The 20,922-nt window shown below is 51.4% G+C and overlaps 2 protein-coding genes across 9 annotated transcripts in view; one reads left to right on the forward strand and one right to left on the reverse strand.

Moving 5' to 3' along the window:
• Tmem53 (transmembrane protein 53) overlaps positions 1-9,025 on the forward strand; it is a 30,378-nt gene extending 21,353 nt beyond the window's left edge. For 4 of the 5 annotated variants that reach the window (XM_023724263.1, XM_004639241.3, XM_023724260.1 and 1 more), the window contains 2 exons: positions 4,773-4,894; positions 8,321-9,025. In XM_023724263.1, coding sequence (XP_023580031.1) covers positions 8,357-8,971 — 615 coding nt within the window. In that variant the 5' untranslated portion in view covers positions 4,773-4,894; positions 8,321-8,356 and the 3' untranslated portion in view covers positions 8,972-9,025. Of the gene's footprint in view, positions 1-4,772; positions 4,895-7,868; positions 7,986-8,320 lie in introns of all 5 variants that reach the window. The other variant, XM_023724262.1, reaches the window with a different exon arrangement.
• Positions 9,026-11,806: 2,781 nt separating this feature from the next.
• The window catches only part of Rnf220 (ring finger protein 220), a 243,958-nt gene continuing 234,842 nt past the window's right edge, over positions 11,807-20,922 (reverse strand). For all 4 annotated transcript variants that reach the window (XM_004639207.2, XM_023724162.1, XM_023724163.1 and 1 more), the window contains 7 exons: positions 18,252-18,348; positions 17,991-18,077; positions 17,809-17,864; positions 17,617-17,695; positions 13,681-13,789; positions 13,468-13,542; positions 11,807-12,796 (listed from right to left, as the gene is read on the reverse strand). In XM_004639207.2, coding sequence (XP_004639264.1) covers positions 12,725-12,796; positions 13,468-13,542; positions 13,681-13,789; positions 17,617-17,695; positions 17,809-17,864; positions 17,991-18,077; positions 18,252-18,348 — 575 coding nt within the window. In that variant the 3' untranslated portion in view covers positions 11,807-12,724. The remainder of the gene's footprint in view (positions 12,797-13,467; positions 13,543-13,680; positions 13,790-17,616; positions 17,696-17,808; positions 17,865-17,990; positions 18,078-18,251; positions 18,349-20,922) is intronic.

The raw sequence follows: 20,922 nt of genomic DNA on the forward strand, positions 1-20,922 counted from the left end.
GGGGGAGGTACGGCGGAGTGGTGGGGGGCGGCCCAAGGGAGTGGGAGAGGGTCAGGCCCACGCTGCGCCTGGGCTGGGACTGGTCACACTGGCGCAGGGTAGCAGGAAGCTCTCCACACACTCACCGGACCTGGGCTAGGACTGGGTCTCTGCCAACCTGTTCTTAATACTGTCAATACAGTGTCACAAGAGAGGTGGTGTGGCGTTAGAGGGTGTGGTGACAAGACAGGCAGTGAGTAGTGAGCTGACTGGCCTAGAGTGGGCATTCGTGATGTAAACAGTGCCCTGGGCCGGGGAGTAAAGAGCAAGGGCGAAGTCGTGGAGCTGGCAGCCGTGCTGCAGCAGTGCTGAGGGGATGCTGGCTCTGCTGCCTCCTGGCTATGTGTTCTTAGGGGTGTGTGTGTGTGTGTGTGTGTGTGTGTACAAATTAACCTTTTTGCTTTCACCTGTAAAATGGGGACAGTCATAGTAGCTCACGCCTAGAATGGATGCAGTATGTGCTGAGGTAGGGGGGCCAGTCCCCGAGTTGGAGCAGGTGGACAAGGTCAGTGTTGGGTCAGTTGATGTACAGGAGGCAGCTGTGTGCACAAGTTTGTCACTGAGCCATTTGGTAATTGCCTTAATTACGCTTCTCTCGTTGCTAGGACAAATACCTGACACCCAAAATGAAGGAAGGAAAGGTTTATTTAGCTCACAGTTACTGGAGGTTTCAGTCCATATTCTGCTGGGTCCAAGGCAGGGCAGCGCAAAACAGTAAGCAACTTTTCAAGGTGGTGGCAAAGAGCAAGAGCACAAGGGAGGAGGAGCAGCAGCTCAGGCAGCTAACTTCTCTTCCCACCTTACATTGTAATGCAAACTGCCTGCCCCAGGGCAGGTGCAGCATCCACACCCACAGTAATCGATCACAAACTGCAGAAGCCACCCCAAGACTGCATGAGGCTTTGAGGGGGCCAACTATACAGAAACCATAACAGTAATGAACAGGGACTTGGATTTCGTTACTCAGGGGCCACTTAGGGCAGTGGATGCCAGCTGACTTCTCCCCTCTACTTCCCTTCCCTTCCTCCTTTCTTTCAGTATTTTGAAAGAAAGGGTCTCACTATATAGTTCATGGTGGTCTTCAACTCATTATGTAGTCCAGATTGGCCTCAAACTGGCAGTGATCCTCCTGCTTCAGCCTCCCAAATGCTGGGATTAACAGGCAAACACCACCATGCCCATCTCAAACTGATCTGTAGAATCAGGCTACCAGCATTTGGATTCCAACTTAGTGCTTACTAGTTGTGTAATCTTTGGTGTGTAACTTGCTATCTGCCTCTTTTTCATCTATAAAATGAGAATAACAACAAACAGTTCCTTATTCATAGGGTTGTGAAGATTAAACAACTTGATATATGAGGTGTTTAGCATGGCTCTTGACACAATTCTGTATTAGCTTTTTTTCTTTATTGAGACAGGCTTACAGTAGTTTAGGCACAAGGTATTTGCACTTGATTATTTGCTGATTGTTCACACTGAGTCAGGGTAAGTTTTGGAGTAGAGGAGGCACCTGAGCCAGGGGCCGAAATCTTTAGCACCTACAGTGTAGCCTGCAGCAGGAGGGGGAGGTGGTGGGCAACTGGGGTGAGCAAGAGAGGAGCTGGGGTTGCACAAGACAGGGAGGGACTAGATCTGGGTGCAGTGGAAGTGACAACAGCCATAGTAGTCACTCTCAGTACTCTGGAAAGGGTGGGAACAAGGGTACTAGCACTTTCTCTTTGGATCCATCCTTCTCTGTGCCACCATGTGTTCCTTCACTCAGCATGTTACTGAGTGCCTGCCGCTGGGAATGTCACAGTAAAATGATAGCCCCTGCCTGCTGCCTACGCAGAACCTGCTGGCTAAGGGGACAGAGACAGATGTTAAACAGAAAATTGTATGAGTCATTAATCAGCACTGATTGTGATGCCACATTTCCAGTTCTGAATATTTTCTTGCTCTCCAGGCCTGTGGATTAAAACTTGACTCCTAAATAAGGTTAGGTCTGTCTTGCATGCTTTAGCTTTTCAAGTATCTGGGCCACCATACCAGCCTCTGATTCTGCTCTTGAAAGCTTTTCTGCCCAGCGCCATATCTTCCTTGGGCCAGGGTTCTAGCAGCCCAGCATGCCTTGCTGTGTCTCATCTGTCCTCTGATCTGCTTGTGTCTTCTGCCACCTGCCATGAACCTACTAGGCCTTCAGGCCATGCAGCAAATGTGCCTTCCTTTGGGACAGCTTTTCTGGCCACTGTCATTCTTCCAGCCATTCTCCCAGGACACAGTGGATGATTCTTCTTCTTCTTTCTTCTTTTCATGTATTTAGGACAGGGTCTACAGGGTCTCACTACATAGATCTCACTCATAATGATTCTCCTGTTTTCAGCCTCCCAAGCGCTGGGATTACAGGTGTGTGCCACCATGCCTAATCTCAGTTGCTGTCTCAGCATGCCCAGGGCGCAGGGCTGGCACTGCAAGGCAGAGATCGAACCCTGGCTGCTACGCTCTGTACAGTGGATTTTCTATGATTCTAGCACTGCAAGTTAGACTCAAGAGGGGCTGTGGCTGGGGAAGGGGCTGTCTGGGTGTGAGGAGTAGAGAGTGAAGCACAGGGCCCTGAGAGGAACGGGTGGCAGGGTATAGGAGGTGCCTGTGGGCAGATAGAGCACCTAAGCCTGAGGCCCAGAGGCAGGCTCAGTGCTGGGCTGGAGAGTAGTGGGCTGGATCCCTCCCCTTGAAGGATGTTTGGTGGGGGAAGTTTGTTCTCTGGGAGTGTGCAGAATGCTCAGGATGCCAGCGTCTTTGTGGAGATGCACAGCTGGTAGAAAATTGTTTCTGTCAACAATACCAGCAAAAACTGGTGCAAGCCAGAGTTCCACACTGGAAAGAAGGACAGCTCGGAGGCACAGTTACAGTCCATCTTAACCTTCTGGGATTGGAAATGCCCCAACTCTCCTCATGAGACTGGCCTTGTCATTGTGCAGCTACCAGTGGATGTGACCCCCTCGGCAACTTGTTTTGTATTTGAGAAATGCCAGAGCCCTTTGCTAGTGTCTCAGTGGAGGACCCTGGGAGGATTTCTGTCAGCTGGGGGAGAGCAGCCTAGCCTATGTTCAGATCGCTGCACAGAGGCAAGGGAGCGGTGGTGCAGCCCTCAGGAATCAAGTGCACCTCAGATTCAGTAGATCCACACAGTGGCTATAGCCGAAGGCCACAGCCAGAGCTTCCCAGGACCCAAGACTGGTCTGGGCTCCTGTGAGGCTGATATTGCCTCTTCCCCAGTAAGGCAAGGGCAGGCGGAGAGCTGCATGGAAGAAGACAGGGAGATGCAGACTTTCTGGGCACATCCAAGTTAGACGCCAGCACCAATATAGGCCAGAAGGCCAGCAGCTGTCTGTGAGGGACTGAGGCACTGGCAGCGCCTGCTGCAGGCTGAGTTGTGACCAGCCTGGGGTCCCTGTGAGAGAAGGCAGTTAATCTCTGAAGGCCAGAATCCCGCTACCAGAGAGCAGGAACATTGAACTTTTCAATCACATTAATTTTCACAGGAAATTGTTGTCTTCCTTTTGTCTTGAGGTTAGTGATTTATGTTTACCATCCTCTTAACTAGCCTTGAAATTTACTGTTGCCAGGTCACTACCGGCATTCATAAATTTCAGGGTGGCAGCTGAGCATGGCCAAGTGGCTTGGTCCTTGGAAAGGTACATACTGGCTCTTTCGGGGAAGCAGACATCTAGCTGTAGACCGTCCTTGCACAGATGTCCCCAGGCGGGTGGGCATTCACTTTTCAGGAGAAGTGAGACAGCATCTGGTGTACAAGGCTGCAGGGAGACTTCTGTAGAAGCAGCTGTGGTGGAGGTCTTGGGCTCAAGCCTCTCTTCACACCACTGAAGGAGACATTTGTCCGTGTAGGAAGGGCTATGGAACATAGGGCTGGGCCAGATGTCCATCTTCGCATTCCCAAGCTGTGTGACTGGATGCAAGCCCCTTAACTTCAGTCTGCCTCAGTTTCCTCATGCAGAGTAAGAATTCCTGCCAACTAGTGTTGTGAGGGTTAAATCTCAGTACATGCAGGTGGTGGTGCTCTGATGGGACAGGACAGGCTTGGTATGGGCCAGAGTGAGTCTCCTATGTCCTTGCTTATACTGTTCTTTCCATTTCTCCTCCTAAAACCTTTTTCTTTCATCTGTTCATGGGATTAGAACTGGGACTGACAACCTTTTTCTATAAAGGGCCAGTAATATTTTAGGCTATGCAAGCCTTGTGGTATGTGTTGAGCTACTCACCACTGCTGGTTCAGTGTGAAAGTAGTCAGTCATAGGCAATAAGTAAAGTAGACAAGCATGAGTGTGAAACTTTATTTGTGGGCTCACAAATTTAAATTTCACATATCACAAAACTATTATCATCATGATCATTTTAACTGTTTAAAATAATGTAAAAGCCATTTCAGTGCATAGGCCATACAGAAACAGACACTGGGCCTTATTTGGCTTATGGGTTGTGGTTTCTTGGTTTGCATGGTTTGCCTGGAAAGGACAGTCACTCCCCGCTCCCCAAGACTGTCTTTGTGGCACTAAGGAAAGGTGTCTCATGTGGGTTTTTCAGTGTCACCACAGTGCCTCCTGAGGGGTCTGCAGAATGGCAGGAGTCCCTTGGGAACCTAGGGCACATGCCTGTGGCCACCATGGACCTTGCTCTGGATGGGCCAGAACCCCCATCCTGCCTCTCATGTGCTATTCATGTCTGCATTTCAGAGGACAGCTCCATCCAAGATGGGAAGGAGGCAAGGACACGACAGCCTGTGGTGATTCTTTTGGGCTGGGGTGGCTGCAGGGATAAGAATCTGGCCAAGTACAGCGCCATCTACCATAAAAGGGTGAGTACTCCAGGCAGTGGGCTCCCAGCAGGCCACCTCTGTGGGGAGCCTGAGCCTCTGAGCCTTCCTCTGAGCTGCAGTGAAGCCTAACTTCTGGGGCAGGCCCAGGAGTGGTGTCCAGAATGGCCTTTGAGGAAAACAGTGGGGTTATGGGGATTTGAGCAGCCTTGTCTCCCTCTGCTGTGAGCTCAGTGCTGTAGTTGGCCCTTAGTCTCCCCTGCTTCCCCTTCCTCCCTTTCTGGGTGTGTTTCATATTCCCAGGACTACCTCCTTTTCTGACTAGGTAAGTTTCTTACTTAGTTTCCCATGCCAAGTCATGGAGCGTCTTTTTAGGCTTTACTGAGAGTTAGATGGATAGGTTGTGGGACTTAGAGAGAGAACTAGCAGGGCCTGGTTATATTCTGGAAGCTCCTTTTATATCCTTGGCCTCTTGGCTCTACCTTGCCCTGCCCACCATGGCCTTCTCAGGCCAGGTCGTCCCAGCAGGGCAGCAGTGTAGAGAGCCCTAGCTGCCAGCTGGAAGCCCTGGGCTGAGGAGTCACCTGGGAGGCAGGCTGGCTGGTGCCTCCCTCCTTGGCCTACCTTCACTGGCCCACATCTGGATGTGGAGGTCCTAGAATGGGAGAAGGGTTTGGGGAGAAAAGGGGTGTGTGTGTGTGTGTGTGTGTGTGTGTGTGTTCCTAGGAATTGGACCCAGGATAGGTAAAGGATCGACCACTGAGCTAGATGCCCAGTCCTTTTTAATTTTAAGACAGTGACTTACTAAGTTGTTATATTGCCCAGGCTGACCTCAAACTCAGTCTTCCTCCTTCATCCTCCTCAGTAGCTGGGGTTACAGGTATGTGGCACCAGACCTGGTGGAAATGTAATTTCAAGTCTGTAGTCTCCTTAGGACCTTGTGTTGCCTTTTGCACATTGCCTTACTCCACAGGTGGCTTTAGCTCCTGAATTCCATCTCGGACTGGGCTTGGTCTTTTGAAGGCTTCTGCATTAGACTAAGACTCTTGAAAGCAGGGGAGGAGGGGAAGCACTGAGTATGCCTAGAACAGAGAAGAAAAGAAAGTATGTGTGTTGAGTAAGGCTGGGTGGGGGCCCTGAGGGGGTTTGCACAGGGGGGTGATGTGTTTGCCATCGGGAGAACCCCTCTCTGCAAAGTGGGGAGAGTCTGGGTGTGCTGGGAGCCAGAAACGAATTTGGAGGGGCTTGCAGTGATGCAGGCAGGTTGGTGGTGTGGGTGGGAGAAGATGAGATTGTTGGGAGGTAACGAGAAGTTTGGAGAGAGCAGGGAGAATCAGGGGTCCAGGGTCGTGCCTAGTTTCTGACTTGGGCACATTCTACAGAAAAGAGGTGCTTTAGACAGGAGCATTTGGAGGAAAGCCATAGGTTCTAGGGCAGAAGACAATCCCAGGGAATGTGGAAAGGAAAAGAAGTGGTCCTAGTACAGCCCTGAGGAACCCAGACTTAAAGTAGGAGTGGAAGATGAAGGGAAGAAAGGAAAGGAAAGGAAAGGAGGAAAGGAGGCGTGGCAAGGAATGCACAGGGAAACCCAGAAGCCTGTGACAAAATCCACAAGAAGTGAAAAGCCAGTCTCTGGACCATGGGCCATCTTGGGGAGGGAGTGAAGGTGTGATGCAGGAAGAGGTATGGGGGAGGAGGTGGGTGGAGCAGGATCCCAAGGAAGGCAGAGGGGCTGAGGTTGTGGGGTTGGTGAGAGCAGCCTTGGAAAGGGAAAGGCTGCCCTCACCCTGGGAAGGTGGGGATGGGGCTGAGAAGAGACGCTGTCCGGCCCAAGCTCCAGGACTTCATTATTTCAGAGAAAAGAAAAACACCATATTCTCCCACCCAGACCTTACCTTTGTTACACCTTAGGGTGGGGTAGGTATACCCTTCCAGGTTCTTCCTGTATGATCTCTTTGCCTGAAGGAGATCTGTTGAGTGTATAGGTTTGCAGCCTGCTTTTTCAGATCATGAACTCCACTCTCTCTCATGGTAATAAAGTTTCATATCATCTAGTTTTCCAGTTCATGTCCAGATGCCCAGTTTGTCCCCAAAGCATCCTTTATGGCTGATTTGCTCAGCCTAGGATCCAAGCTAGGATCATGCATTGCATCTAGTTCTTCTGTTGCTTAAGCCCCTTTGCTTGTGACTAAAGCATCTCTCTTGTTTTGGCCTCCTGACGAGACTGGGCTGCAAGGGAGTGTTCCCAGGAATGTGTAATCCCAAATGCTGCCTGGAGAAAAGTGCATGGGGACTGAAGGGCCTCTGTCATGTTTGATTGCTTAGGAACGTGGGTGGCCTTACACGACACCCCCTCTGTAGAGTCTTAGGAGCTACAGGACCTAGCAAGTCAGGGGGCTATGGAAGGTGACCTCAGTGTTGGGCTGTGGGTCATTCAGGAACTGTGCCCAAATAGTTTTTTGTTTGTTGCTGCTATCACCGATCATTCCTACTCTTGGGTCATAGTTTACTTTGTACTGGGTACTGTTTTGGTCCCTTGAGATACATTTTTTTTCCCATTTAATTTCCACTGTGATCATATGGGACCATGTTATCCAGATTGTAGATAGGGGTAGACTCAGAGGGCAGACATAAATTGCTCTTTGTCTGTGTTATTAATAAGTGGTGAGGCCAGGAGTCAAAGCCAGACCCTTTGACCCTAGAGTCTGCCCACCTCCAATTCTCCTGACAAAAGATACTCTCTCTAGAACAAGGTAAGGAGGGGAGCTTAGAACTCAGGCAGAGTGGCTTTTTCTTCTTTTTCTAACTAGAAAGGGACCCATCCCAAGGTTTTAGAGTGCACTTGGCCTTGGCAGTGAGGGATGCTGAACTGCAAAGAGATTTTAGAAATGAGAAACAACAGTATTTATTATATTTGGAACTCTAGGATGAGTGTGAGGAGTGGTTTTAGATCTGGGAGCCAGAGAGACTTGGAGATCAGGCCTCTAAATCTTGACAATGTAGATTCTTCTTTCAGTGCCTGGGATGGGGTGGGTGATGGGGAGTGACCAGAGGTGGACATAAGGTCGCCTTAGCTCAGAAGCCTGAGGCCCACAGGTGTTAGTCTCATGGAGATGCCACCTAGATCTGAGAGGTAGGGACAGTGCAGGGCAGTTGCTGCACAGGGTGTGGCTGAGCAGCCAATGTCAAATGAGCAGGATTGGCTGGAGGTGGAGGGGGGAGGGCAGATGTGGGAAACCAGTGTGAACAGTCTTCTGGTCAATGTAGGTATCTCCAAAACCTGCTCCTAGTCTAGGCCTCAAATACCTCTCAGGCTGAGGGGGTGTGGCCAGCTTGAAGCAGTGAGCCCAACAAAGCAGGGCCTGAAGCACTGCTGGAATTTATGTATGGGTACTCTGGAAGTTGGGCCCCTGTGACTCACTCCCCCAGCATCCCTCGGGACTGACTAGTCCTCTCTCCTCTCCCTAGGGCTGCATTGTGATCCGATATACAGCCCCATGGCACATGGTCTTCTTCTCTGAGTCTCTGGGCATCCCTTCACTTCGTGTATTGGCCCAGAAGCTGCTTGAGCTGGTCTTTGATTATGAGATTGAGAAGGAGCCCCTGCTCTTCCACGTGTTCAGCAATGCTGGTGCCATGCTGTATCGCTACATGGTTGAGCTCCTGCAGACCCACGTGCGCTTCTGCCACCTGCATGTTGTGGGTGCCATCTTTGACAGCGGTCCTGGTGACAGCAACCTAGTAGGAGCCCTGAGGGCCTTATCTGTCATCCTGAGGCACCGATCTGCCATGCTGCGCCTGTTGTTTCTGGTGGCCTTTGCCCTGGTGGCAGTCCTGTTCCACATTCTGTTTGCTCCACTCACTGGCCTCTTCCACACCCACTTCTATGACAGGCTACAGGATGCAGGCTCCCACTGGCCTGAGCTCTATCTCTACTCAAGGGGCGATGCAGTGGTCCGGGCCAGGGACGTAGAACGCATGGTGGAAGCACGGCTGGGCCACCAGGTCCTGGTGCGTTCTGTGGACTTTGTGTCATCAGCACATGTCAGTCATCTCCTTGACTACCCTACTTACTATGCAAGCCTCTGTGTCGACTTCATGCACAACTGTGTCCAATGATGAGGTTCTGCCCCTCCTGCTACGGAAATAAATGCCTGATACCTTCCTCCACCACATCTGTCCTGGGGACCTGCTGGTGATCTGCTCAGCTAGGGTCCTAGGGGTGGGAACACCTTGACAGGTTTCTGTGGCAGTCTTGCAGTTGGTTAAGTGTAGCAGTTAGGCTGCTGATTCTTGTGGTTTTCAGGTCATAAAAGGTTAACAAAGCCAGGTTAAGGATAAATCTGAGTTGATTTCCTAAAAAAAAAAATAACTGTGGTAAGAACCCCTTAACATGGTATCTTCTGTCGTAAAAATCCAAGTGTATGCTGGGTGTCACTGCATACCTGAAACCTTAGCATTATGGGAGGCTGAGGCAAGAGGACTGCAAATTCAAGCCCGACCTGAGCAATTCAGCAGGCTAGTGAGGCTCTATTTCAGAATTTAAAAGAAATAAGGTGTGGGGATGTGGCTCAGTGCACATCCCTGGATCTCATCTCTAGTACTAAAAAAAAAAAAAAAAGTGCAGTGCACGCTGTAAGTGCAGTGTTGTGTAGCCAATCTCAGGAATTTAATTATCTTGCATAACTGAAACTTTACACCTGTGGCTAGAGTTTGGATTTCCTGAATAGAAGATCAGATTTGCAGTGAGGTTCCTGGGGAGGGGGGCAGAACTCTGTGTTCCTGTGCTCTCTGTTCCAGAGGGCAAAACCTGTGCTCTAAGCACTGTCCTGTGGGTTTCACTCACTGGTTCACACAAAGGAGGCTTCCCTGACCTAGGCCCTGGAGCCTGAGGTAGATAGCACATGAGGAGCTGAGGCTTCAGGGTTCAGAACTGCCCAGCTCTAGCACCTCAGCGAGAGGAGTCCACTGGAGCTTGGGGGCGGGGGGTGCAGGTGGACTGGGATGCAAGAAGGTGGCTGTGCTATAGTGGGGATGCCATGAGTTGGCCCTACACCCTAAGACCAGAACCAGGGTAAGGGGAGTTTTGGTTGAAGTAACAAGCACTTTTGTCTCCTTGATACTCTCCAGGCAGAAAAGGTGGCTTCAGCCTTATAGTTCTGTATCTCTTATTCTGCAAGTCGCTGTTGAGTTTTGTTTTTTTTTGTTTTTTGTTTTTTTTCCAGAACCAGGGATTGAACTCAGTCCCCTGCACTTGCCAGGGAAGCGCTTATTGCACTGAGCCATCTCCCCGGCCCCTGCAAGTCACTGTTGTACAGTGCTGGTGCAAAGTGAATATTTAATAAATATTTGCTGATGGAACTTACTATGATGATCAAGAGGCTTGGAGTCAGGGTGGGCTTTGAAACTGTGACAGGCAGTGAAGATGCCCAGAATGCTCTTTGGGTTGGGGAGAGAGCTCAGCAGTCTAAAGCATCTGCTTAGGCAAGCGCAGGGACTGACTGGGGTTCAATCCTGGGTACCACATACTGTGCCAGCCCTGCCCCTATGCCCCCAGGGCTGACTGAGCCAGCCACAAAAAAAAAAGCAAAGCAAGCAAGCAAGCGAGCAAGCAAACAAGCTCTGAGTGGGAGCCAATCCCTGATACTCTCCAACTTAAAGACTTCCTGTCCTAGGGCCAAGTGTACCTGCAGTGCTGCAGCCCTCTGGGAATCATCCTGTGGCTGTGATTCCTAGCCATGGCCAACAGGTGGCAGTGCTGTCTGTGCCATGAGACAGCTCGCACTCCCACAGCTTGGTAAGCTTGCATGCTCTTACTCTGGGTCACTGTGCCCTACTAGAGTGCATATGGTCCCACCTGGGAGTGAGCAGCCATCAGGGTCCAAGGCAGAGCAGAAGATAGACACACAAAAGGACTCATCCTGACAGTTTTATGAGCCCCCTTTCATCATGTCCTGCTGCCCTCAGGTCCTATCTGTGCTTCCCCACCTTTCTCCCAGGCCCTTAGCCACCCGTGAACTTCATGAGAGGCCACATGCAGTCTGTGTGAGGGGCCCTTAGTATACTGAGTGCCACCAAATTAGGCACGGGGCTGTGCAGAGCTTCTACTGGGCTCCAACCACGCACAGCATTTCTTGTCTCTCTGGGGGCAGGGGCATCTTAGAAGTGTGTGTCAAAGGCAGGCATGTGGGAAGATGGGGGTGTGGTTGAGAATGTGCTCACAAGTCTGGAGCCATGGATTCTGGCCCCTTCTATTGCAGCAGACTCATCTCCAGCTTTAGGACCTGCCCAGGAGGTACCTAGGATGTTAACCTGCCTCATTGGTAGTGGGGAGCTGTGCAGTGAGCAAAAAAGCTCCCCATTTCTAGTGCTAGTGGAAGCTGCAGCTCCCAGCTCGGGGGTGGGGTCCACCGAGGATAGTAGGAATTTGTTTCCACTGGAGGTCTGAGGCACTAGCTACCCTGGGCTGCTGGGCACTCAGATGACTGTAATAAAAACGTGAGAGGCTGATGGTCATCCATTGTGATCCCTGGCACGTTTCAGGGGACTAGAAAAAGACTTGAAACTATGTTTTCACCAAGCTTGTAGCTGCTCTTGGCTTAGGTTGGGGGGACAGAAGTTGTATACCCTCTGTACCCCCAAGCTCTGACCTCTTCTGTGATTAATGAGCTGACGATGCTGCATCAATAAGGAATTAACCTAGAGCCCTACCCATCAATAGTCAGGAGCCCAGACCCTAAGCCCCACCCCCACCCCCACCCGAATGCTCCAGGGCCCCCAGAGGAGACAACTCTTGAGTTCAGCCCATCCCGCTACCCTGCTTCCCAGAATTAACCCTGGAGCTGCCTCAGTCTACTTTTCCTTCCGCCACCCTGCTTCCCAGAATTAACTCTGGAGCTGCCTCAGTCTACTTTTCCTTCTATCAGCCCCCAGCCCAACACATACACAGGCAGCATCTGTTTACATTGGTTTAATCCATGTCAAATGTAGTTTACAAAGGGAAAGGACAAGTACCTTTGTATAGAATATACAGACACAGTATCACACCATGGGGCACACAGGAGGGGCAGGGAGACAACCTTCTCCTGGGAATAGCAGCTCTACTCCCAGGAATGGTTCTCAGCAAAATCTGGGCAACCCACAGCACCCTCAGCCAGCCCAGACCTCGGCCTCTGCTTTAGCTTGGGTCCCAGTTCCTTCCCCACCCCAAGTCCTCAAAAAGAGCCTCATGAGCTAAGACTAGGGATAAGATCATGTCCTGTGGGGCACGGGCCCCATGCCTGGGAGAAGAAATATACACCACTGAACACTGAGCACATAGGAGAGGGGAGGGACGCCACGGGAAAGGGAGGCAGGCAACCCAAGGGCTGGATAGGCCGAGCCCCCAGCCAGCCCTGAGGGAGGCACTGCTTCCAGAGGTTCCTCAAAACAACAAGAAAATCATACAACTGAGGGGAGGAGCTGGAGGACGAAGGTGTTGTCCCATTTATACACAACATTGTAAACATACACAGTCTATATTACATGTGCTTCAGTCTGGTGTCTGCATGTCTGTCAGTCAGTCAGTCTGGGAGCTGGATCTCAGCATTCTTGGCTGCCTACTCCCTGCCCCACCTCCCTGCCCTATCCTGGGAATGGAGGCTGGAACAGGTATGGTCCCCAAGCTTAGTGGGAGCCAGCAGGTAGGGCTGGGCCTCAGCCACTCTGGCTCCAGAGTCTGTGTACGTGTGTGCGCGCGCACACGTATATGAGTGTATGTGCATGTATATACATGGGGAACCTGTGTGCAAGTATGTACAAGGGGAGAGGGTCACTGTCACACAGAGGCTGGGGCGCAAGGCTGCTCAAGGCAAGGCTGCCTGGGTAGCTAGCTCACAAGTAGATCCTCCGCAGGTCTCCAGGTGCTGTGATCGTGTTGCACTGAGGGCACAGCTTCTTGGCACCCTGCAGGGAGGGGGGCTCTGGTTAAACACAATGTGGCACACCATCCACGCGAGCATCAGGGCCTATACTAGTGTCTGTCGGGCTAGTGGTGTGAGCCAGGCTGGGGATGCATAGGCTGCCTCTGTGAGCAGGCAGGCATACTCTTGTGTTGGGGGGCCACCAGGATCAAACCGCCTGGCTGGCCCCGCAGCGGGAGCCACAGTAATGAGAACAAGGCTGGGTCCAGCTGTGGCTGCCGCTGCCCTAACAAGATTACACGCGGCCTTTGATCAGGACACAGAGCCCACGTCCGGGCCTTTTATTGCTGTCTCCGGGCGACATTTTAATGGCTGCTCCCAAGCAAAGAACGGGCAGGAGCAGAAGGCACTTAGTAACTGGAGGGGGAGGGGTGCGGCCTTGGTCCCACACGCACACCTCCAGCCTCTCTGGACAGGGGCCTCACCAGCAGTGTGGTGCCCTGAGCCTTCTTGGTGGGTGGGGTGTGGGGAGGAGAACGGAGAGTTTAATAACGTTGTGGCTGGGAGAGAACCCATGGAGCTTGGGTGGGATAAACCCTGGTGTTGGCTCTGTTCCTCGCTCCCACCCTTCCTTGCCCCTCAGTCCACATGTATCTCCTCCAAGGAGAGACAGCACCCACACAGTCACCACCCCTGGCCTCTCTGCCGCCTCACCAGGGTCCGAAGCCAGCACTCCTCACAGTGCACGTGCCAGCACTGGATTGACGTCAGGGGCATCGAGTACGAGTCCTAGAGTGGAGGCAGGAGAAGGGGTTGCTAAATTGGGCCAACCCTCAAAGAGCCCAGATCACAGTGCAAAGACCCTCTCTGATCCCCTGGGGGCAGCGAAGCCTGATCTAGAGCACCCCTAGGTTCTGCCCCACTCACCATGCAGATGAGGCATTTGTACCGGTCCCCCCGAGATAGCTGCCGTTCAAGCTCCCTGACCCGAGCCTTCAGGGCCTCGAATGTGGTCACAGTGGAATCTTCGGTGATTCTATAAAGAGGACACAGTTGAGCAACACGCTGGCACCCCTACTCTGAACCTCCAGCCCGCACTTCCCTTAACTCCAGCAGAAACATCTCAGCCACCCACCTGCCCCTCCTATTCCATGGCTGCAACCTCAGGCTTCAGACCAGAGTGTCTCACTGTGTTCCTCCACTGCTACCTCATGAGTTTCCAAGTCACATACCTGAAAATCGTAACTATCTCTGCTCAGTGACCTCTAGTTTGGGGCTCAGTGTTTCTTTTGTGGATCACTCCACTAGCCTGAACAAACAGCTTTTCTGGTCCCGTCCGTCATCTCTGCCCTATTCTGCATCTAGAACAACTTCCATTTTTTTGTGGAATCAGGGATTGAACTGAGGCTCTTGCACTTGCCAGGGAAGCGCTTATTCTTATTCCACTGAGCCATCTCCCTGGCCCCCAACTTACATTTTAAGAAGCAAATCTGATCATTTTTATTCTTAACATTTCAGGCTTTCCCTCAGTAAACTACCAAATTCTCAGAAACCTTTTCCAACCCTGACCAGCACTGGGGCTCTCAGGGCATCCTGTACTGAACTCCACCCCAACAGTCAAACTGCAAGGGCCTCTGTCTTCTCCACTTACCCAGTATTTACTATGTACACAAGCCCTACTTCAGGCATGTGAACACAAGTAAACTTCTGCAGAGCAGGGAGCCAGTCCATCCTCCAGAAAGAGGTGAGAGATGTGGGCCAGGGTAAGGTGAATAGAATCCAGATCCTTCTGCTGCAGAACTGGCCCCCTTTAAGGACTTCCGTTACTTCTCCCAAGTAATGTCTAATAAGCCAACAGCCCTCAGCCTAACATCTAAGTCCTGTTCCACAAGTCCCTGCAGTGTTCACACTGGTGAACAGAGAATGGCTAGGGCAAATCTCAAGAATCCCTCCCATCCTTCCTAAAACAAGGATCTGGGAAGCTCAGAGAGAGAAAAATACTGCCTGAAGGAGTAGAAATGATGGTGCTGGAGGTGAGCCTAAGGGAATAATGATGAGAATAATACAAATAAAATAGCTAAAATTTATTAAGAACTTACTAAATGCCAAGGATTATACTGAGAGATTGGTAATTACTATCTTATTTACACCTCACAAAACCCCATGAGAACACTCTAATATTCCTATTTTACAGGTGAAGAAACTAAAGCACAGAAAAATTAAACTGCCAGCTCAGAGTTCACACAGATTTGGGGAGATGGGAGTCCACTAACTTCATGACCAATCCTCAGCTATGTAATTAACCTTTGTTGCACACTGGTTCTAAGGAGCTGGGTCTCTAGGCCAAGGGACAGAAGGAGAAAGAGGCCCAGGAACCCAGACAGGATGGTAAGCTCACCTGTAGATAGGCAGAAGACCCTAAGGTGAGAAAAACAACTTGTCCAGCAGGACAAATGTCATACTTAGGAACCAAGATTCATCTCATAGGTGATAGGAAGTTGTTGAGGATGTTGGAAGAGGAGAGAGACTGAGTCATTAAGGTTTAAAAGATGCAATCAGCTGGGCATGGTGGCACAGTAGGAAGATAGCTGAGTTTTGAGACCAGCCTGGACTGCATAGTGAGTTCAAGGCCAGTCTGAACTACATAGATGGTCTCAAAAAACAAAAATAGAACAAAAACAAAAGATGTATTGTATCAAGGAAAGGTGGGTGCAAGTCTTTAGGTGGAAACCCAGAGAAGTATGGTATGTGCACAGATATACTGGGGTGGGAGTTTGTCTGCCAGCTTGGGGGAGACAACTGGGGTGGGAGTAATTGTGGGTGCTGTCATCAATGGATACAAGTGGTCCTGGGGGATGTGAGCAAGGCAGTGGTGAACACACACCACTTTCCATCTGTGCACTTCTTCTGAGGGTGCTACAGCAGCACAGGATGTGACTCTCTAATGGCTGTATCCCTGTTCTTGGATGCTATAAATCCACTGCCCCAAGGGTCCATGATTCTCTCTGTCCTGCTTCTCTATGGGGTATTGAGCAGGCTCTGCCTGTAGTTCCTTCTGGTACTGGCTGATTTCCCAGAGCTTCCATTCAATCCTCTGGCTCCATCTAGGAAGCCTATACCCCGCTCCTTCCACACAAGCACCCACACAGCTGCCTCCTTCCTTGGCACTTTGCCCAATGCCATATGTGCCATCCCTGTCTGGACTGCTGGATGCTATACTTTCTCTCTAGGAACCACAATGGGGATTTCAAAGAAAATTAAGGCCTACTCCAACAGCACCACAGTCACAGTGAGGGCCAAGGCACAGCTCCAGAGCCCACATAACCCAGATTTACTCAGTACACAGCTGGTCTCTAACCTGTGCTCTGGTGCATGCTCAGCCCTCCCACCCTCACTCTGCTTGGCTGTTGGCTGTAAGCCACCTCAGTCCTCCAGAGCATGGGGTGACCAGATTTCTAAGGAAGCTACCACATCCTGCTTTTCCCCTTCTCTGGTCTGTAAAACAGACCTATGGTGGAAACCCATACTCTGGATAGAGGTCACAGGAACTGAAGGGCCCCCATCTTGCTGATCAGAGCCAATAAAAACCTCTACATTATATGGAACCAGTCCCAACTTGTTCCAGAGTCCCATCTTCTAGAGCCTGTGCTAATACAGGGGGGACAAAACTGTCAGCTCCCACAGTCTTGATGGGGGGAGGCAGTATCTTCACGGACGGCCACTAGATCTGGCCCCCCACCTCCCCTTATGGGCGCCATCGCTGATTAATGATCTTGTCTTTCTGATTTATGAGCAGCCCCTCCAGACGAGGGTGAGCGCCCCTTACAGCCCCGCCCGCCCTGCTCAGCCAGAGTACGGGAGAATTATTAAATAAACATCCATACGTCATTCCTGCCCCCCCAAAGCTGGTTGCGCCGAACCCGTACGGCCTGCTTCGGCGCTGACACAGAGCAGCTGCGGTGATTCATGGGCAGCCGGGCCCCGCGCCTCGGCCCATACATCATGCCAGCAGCACTTGCGGCCCCGGCCGAGATAAACTGATCAACCACAACGGGCTGGAATGAATTTATGACAACACAAAATGGAGGGAAACAAATGGGAGGTGACCCTAGGCCACCGACCCAGCCCTCAGCTGGCCTGCAATCCACTCTCCTGGCAGGAGGCAAGATGGAACACTGGTCCTAGAATGAAGAGGCTGCCTTTTAACCCCAGGCCACCTAACCTCTAACTGGAGGGAGGGGGTGAAAGCAAGGAGTAATGGCCAATGCTAGTAGCTCCAGGCAGCCCAGACGGGACAATGCCACCTCCTGGGGCCAGAACTGGCCTTACCTGGGCTTCTGGAAGGATAGTGAGATGTCCCCTAGTGTCAAATACTTGCGTCTCCTAGAGATCCAAGCCAGGGGCTACCTATTTCTGTGTAAAGTGCTAGCAGATCCCCTTCTCCCCTGCTGAAGAACCCTGGCCAAAAATTTCTACCAGAAACGATGAGACCTGATGCTCCTGCCTAAAACCCACTGTGAGCGCCACCCGGGACAAGAAAAATGAAACCAATTTAGCTTCCGATTAAGAAACAGAAACTGGAGATGAATCAAGTGCGCCGGCTGGGCTGGGCGGCCATACATCACATTCCCGGGCGGAGGCTGCCGCAGCGGGCGGGTGGCAGGCAGACTGCTCCTCCCTCCATCAAGGCTCCAGGGGCCGCGGCCCAGCGATCAATTCACAGAGTCACGCTTAGCACCAGCTGGGCTCCACTGCCGGCTCTGTGCCCAGGGCAGCAGGACCAAGCAGCACTCGGGTGGGCCAGAAGCCCTGGCAGCAGGCCTTCTGGCTGGCAAGAACCCCCTCCTGGCCAACCACACTCACTTCTCAATGTCGCTGTTCTTACAGGTCTTCTGCATGGCCTCCTGCTTGCTGCTTTCGCCATTGCTGGTGGATGGCATCTCTGTGGGGATAACAGGGCAACTCAGCTGTTGGCCAGACATGGGAGAGGGCTTGGGCTCGAGTCAGTCCTGCCATCCAGTCTCCCCATGACTGCTCAATTGAGTTGGGACTTACCGTCACTAGCCCACTTGGAAAACTCAGGCGTGATACGGGTGCTGGGAGGGCCACCACTAGAGGAAGGATGAAGAGAGCAGAGTGAAGTGTGCAGCAACAAGACAGCCCCGAGGGTGGGCATGTGCCGGACCCAATCTCTAGCTTTCTGCCTTCCCGTCCAGCCCACACCGGCCCACACTTGCTTTAGGACTGCACCCCGGAGTGCTTCTCTTTCCTTGGCTTCACCAGGCTCCTCGCCCGTGCAGGGGATGACATCAGCCTCTGTGTATCTGGCATGGTAGTCAAGGACAGTGGATCCGAGCTGGCAGTAGGCCAGGGGGGCTAAATCCACAGGAAGAATTCCCCCAGCCAAAACTGAGACTCTGCCCTGAGGTGAGGTACCAGCTAATTTTTATTCCCATTGGCCAACTCAGCCCACCCAGTCCACACTGCCCCAAGGATACTGTGGCTTCCCATACTCCAGAGTGTCATCGCCATCCACATCCAGGTCAGCATCACTGTCTGGGTTCTCTTTGCCACTGCACATGACGAAGCCAGAGCCTGTGGGAGGCAGGTTGTGAGGAGGACCCAGGGCAAGCAAGCATATGCCAAGGGGACCCCTGATCTCTCTAGGAAGGGGACAGATAAGGCCTGGGGCTGGGATATACTGTGTCAGATACTTTGTGCTCCCGACTAACCTGGTGGTAATGAACCTACAGTACACACTTTTAAGGCCAAAGCTGTTAATGTATGAGTTGTTTGTTCTAAACTAAAAAAACCCTCAGTATTGAGGTTTATTTGCAGTGCTGGCATTTTGTGATAAATCAGTGGGTTTGGGGCTGGAGTTTGGGCACAAAACACACTTCTCTGCAAGGCTCGCATCACTGCTCTAGCTGGTCAGCCTTTCACTCTACACATCTCTAGCCTCAGTCACAGCATGCTGCTCCAGGCGGTCTCTGCTTACAATCTGCCCCTTTTATACACTGTGTCATGTCACCAGGAGACACCCACCCTGGACCTGCTAGCCACTTGTCTTTTAGGTCCAGAAAGAGCCAGAAGATGACAGAGACTGAGGGGAAAGGTCAGCCCCAATCAGGACCCTCACTGCCCTGTGTCTGACTGCCTAACCTCTCAAGTCCATCAGAGAGGAGAACAGGCTGGTTAAGGCCAATCAGAGCATGGAGCAGGACCCCCAGCCAACATCCTGATTTTGGCTGCCAGGTCCTTGCCAGCAAAAACACCAGGCAGCTGTTCAAATATTTGGTGTCTGAAGCGCCTGACATTAATTATTCATTTCTACCTCACGAAGCCCAGATTCCTGGACAAGTGTAGTTATAAAGGGATTAGGAAAGGACAGATGAGAGAGGACAGCCAGGCACACCTGCCTCGGAAAGCAGACCATGAAGCCAACCAGGCTGACACCTCTGAGGTGCATTTGGCAAAGCTACAGACACTGGCTAATGGGGAGCGGTGAGTTCAGAGGTGGCAACAGGCTCCCTCACCTGCCAGGTGGTCTGACTCTTGGGACCACCTGTCCTAATAGTCCATGGTCAGGGACCACTGAGCTGCCCCTCACTTCTGCTTCCTCTCAGACCACCTCCCTAGCTAGCATGTAGCCCTGCTAGGGACAAAAGAAGACTTTGTAACTAGGGGATCAGCAAAACGTCTCTACAGAAATGAGGACAAAGCACAGGGCTCTTTTCTATGATTTTGGAAAATGCTTTCTATTCTTTTTTTGGAGACAGGGTCTCACTTTGTGATTCAGGCTGGCCTCAAACTCACAGCCACCTTCCTGCCTCAGCCTCTTGAGTATTGGGATTACAGGAGTGTGCCACCACACACAGCTTTCTTATCCATTATTTCTACTCTTACATCTTAGTGCTTTCATTAGGGAAGCAGTTTTAAATGTATCGTTAAGCCTCTTGCCTATTCTCCATCTTGCTTATCACCACACACCTCTGATTCTTATGTTCCAAAATCTTCAGTAGTTCCCCATGGCATGCACAGCCATGCTCAGGCATCTCAGCCAGGCCTGCAATGACCTACAAACATCTCTTCTCCATTCTCTTCACTCCAAAAATCCTGTGTGCTGGGACACCAAGACCGCTTGTCCTAACAGCCACACAGAGACCTCTGTTCATGCTGTTCACTTGATTTGGAATGCTATCCATCTTTCCAGCCCTGAAAAGTACTTTCTTCTTTATCTTCCTTTTCCTTTCTGCCCTTCAGGTTTCTGGTCTCTGCACCAGAAAAAAGAGGGTGGGCACTGCCTGGCTCCACCCACCCCCAACAATCCTCATTTGCCCTCAGCTGGGAGGCTCTGACACATCTGAGGCAGCAGGCGAGGCAGTAGGGAGGTCAGCAGCAGGGCCATTAAGCTGAGAAAACACCAAGTTACAGCGCAGTCTCCTGCTCACGCCAGGTGTCCTGACAAGCAATTCTTGCCTTGTGGGTGAGTGGCACCTCTATAAACCCTCTGACAGTTTAGGAGACAAACTCCGCCATCAATCAGAATGTAGCTATCAGGTTCACTTATAGCCTGCACCCATGAGTCTGCCAACCCCCCTCTCCCAAGTACACACTGCTCAGCAGCCAGCTTTAAATCCTCCACTTAGCCTAGTCCTGCCCTGCCCTGCCGTTCAAGAGGGCAGAAAAAAAATCAGAGAACCCTGGGACTACTCCTGAGTGTAGTATGGCTCCCTGGGCAAGACAGACATAACGGTAGCCACAGCTGTCAGAGAAGTCCCAACATACAAAGCCTGAGTCCTTTACCCTGCAGTCTCACTGCTTACCCTGGTTAGACCAAGACTTTTTTCTTTTTTAGTGTATTTAGTACAGGGCCTCACTACACAGATCAGACTCGCAGTAATCCTTTCTATTTTTCAGCCTCCCAATTGCTGGGATTACAGGTGCGCGGCACCATGCCCAGTCTCATTCATAGTCTCAGCTTGTCCTGAAGGTGGGATTGAGCCCTTGGCCCGTGTTTGCCTAAGCAGGCAGCTTTAATCTGCTGAGCTATTAGGCTGGCCCTTTCATTTTGTTTTTTTTTTTTTTTTTTGAGGCAAGGTCTCTCAAGGCAGCTCAGGCTGGCCTCAGAACTAGTTGTGATCCCCTTGCCTCACCCTCCTGATTGCT

This window comes from Octodon degus, unplaced genomic scaffold, assembly GCF_000260255.1.
Source record: "Octodon degus isolate 3935 unplaced genomic scaffold, OctDeg1.0 scaffold00107, whole genome shotgun sequence".
Classification (NCBI taxonomy): Eukaryota; Metazoa; Chordata; class Mammalia; order Rodentia; family Octodontidae; genus Octodon; species Octodon degus.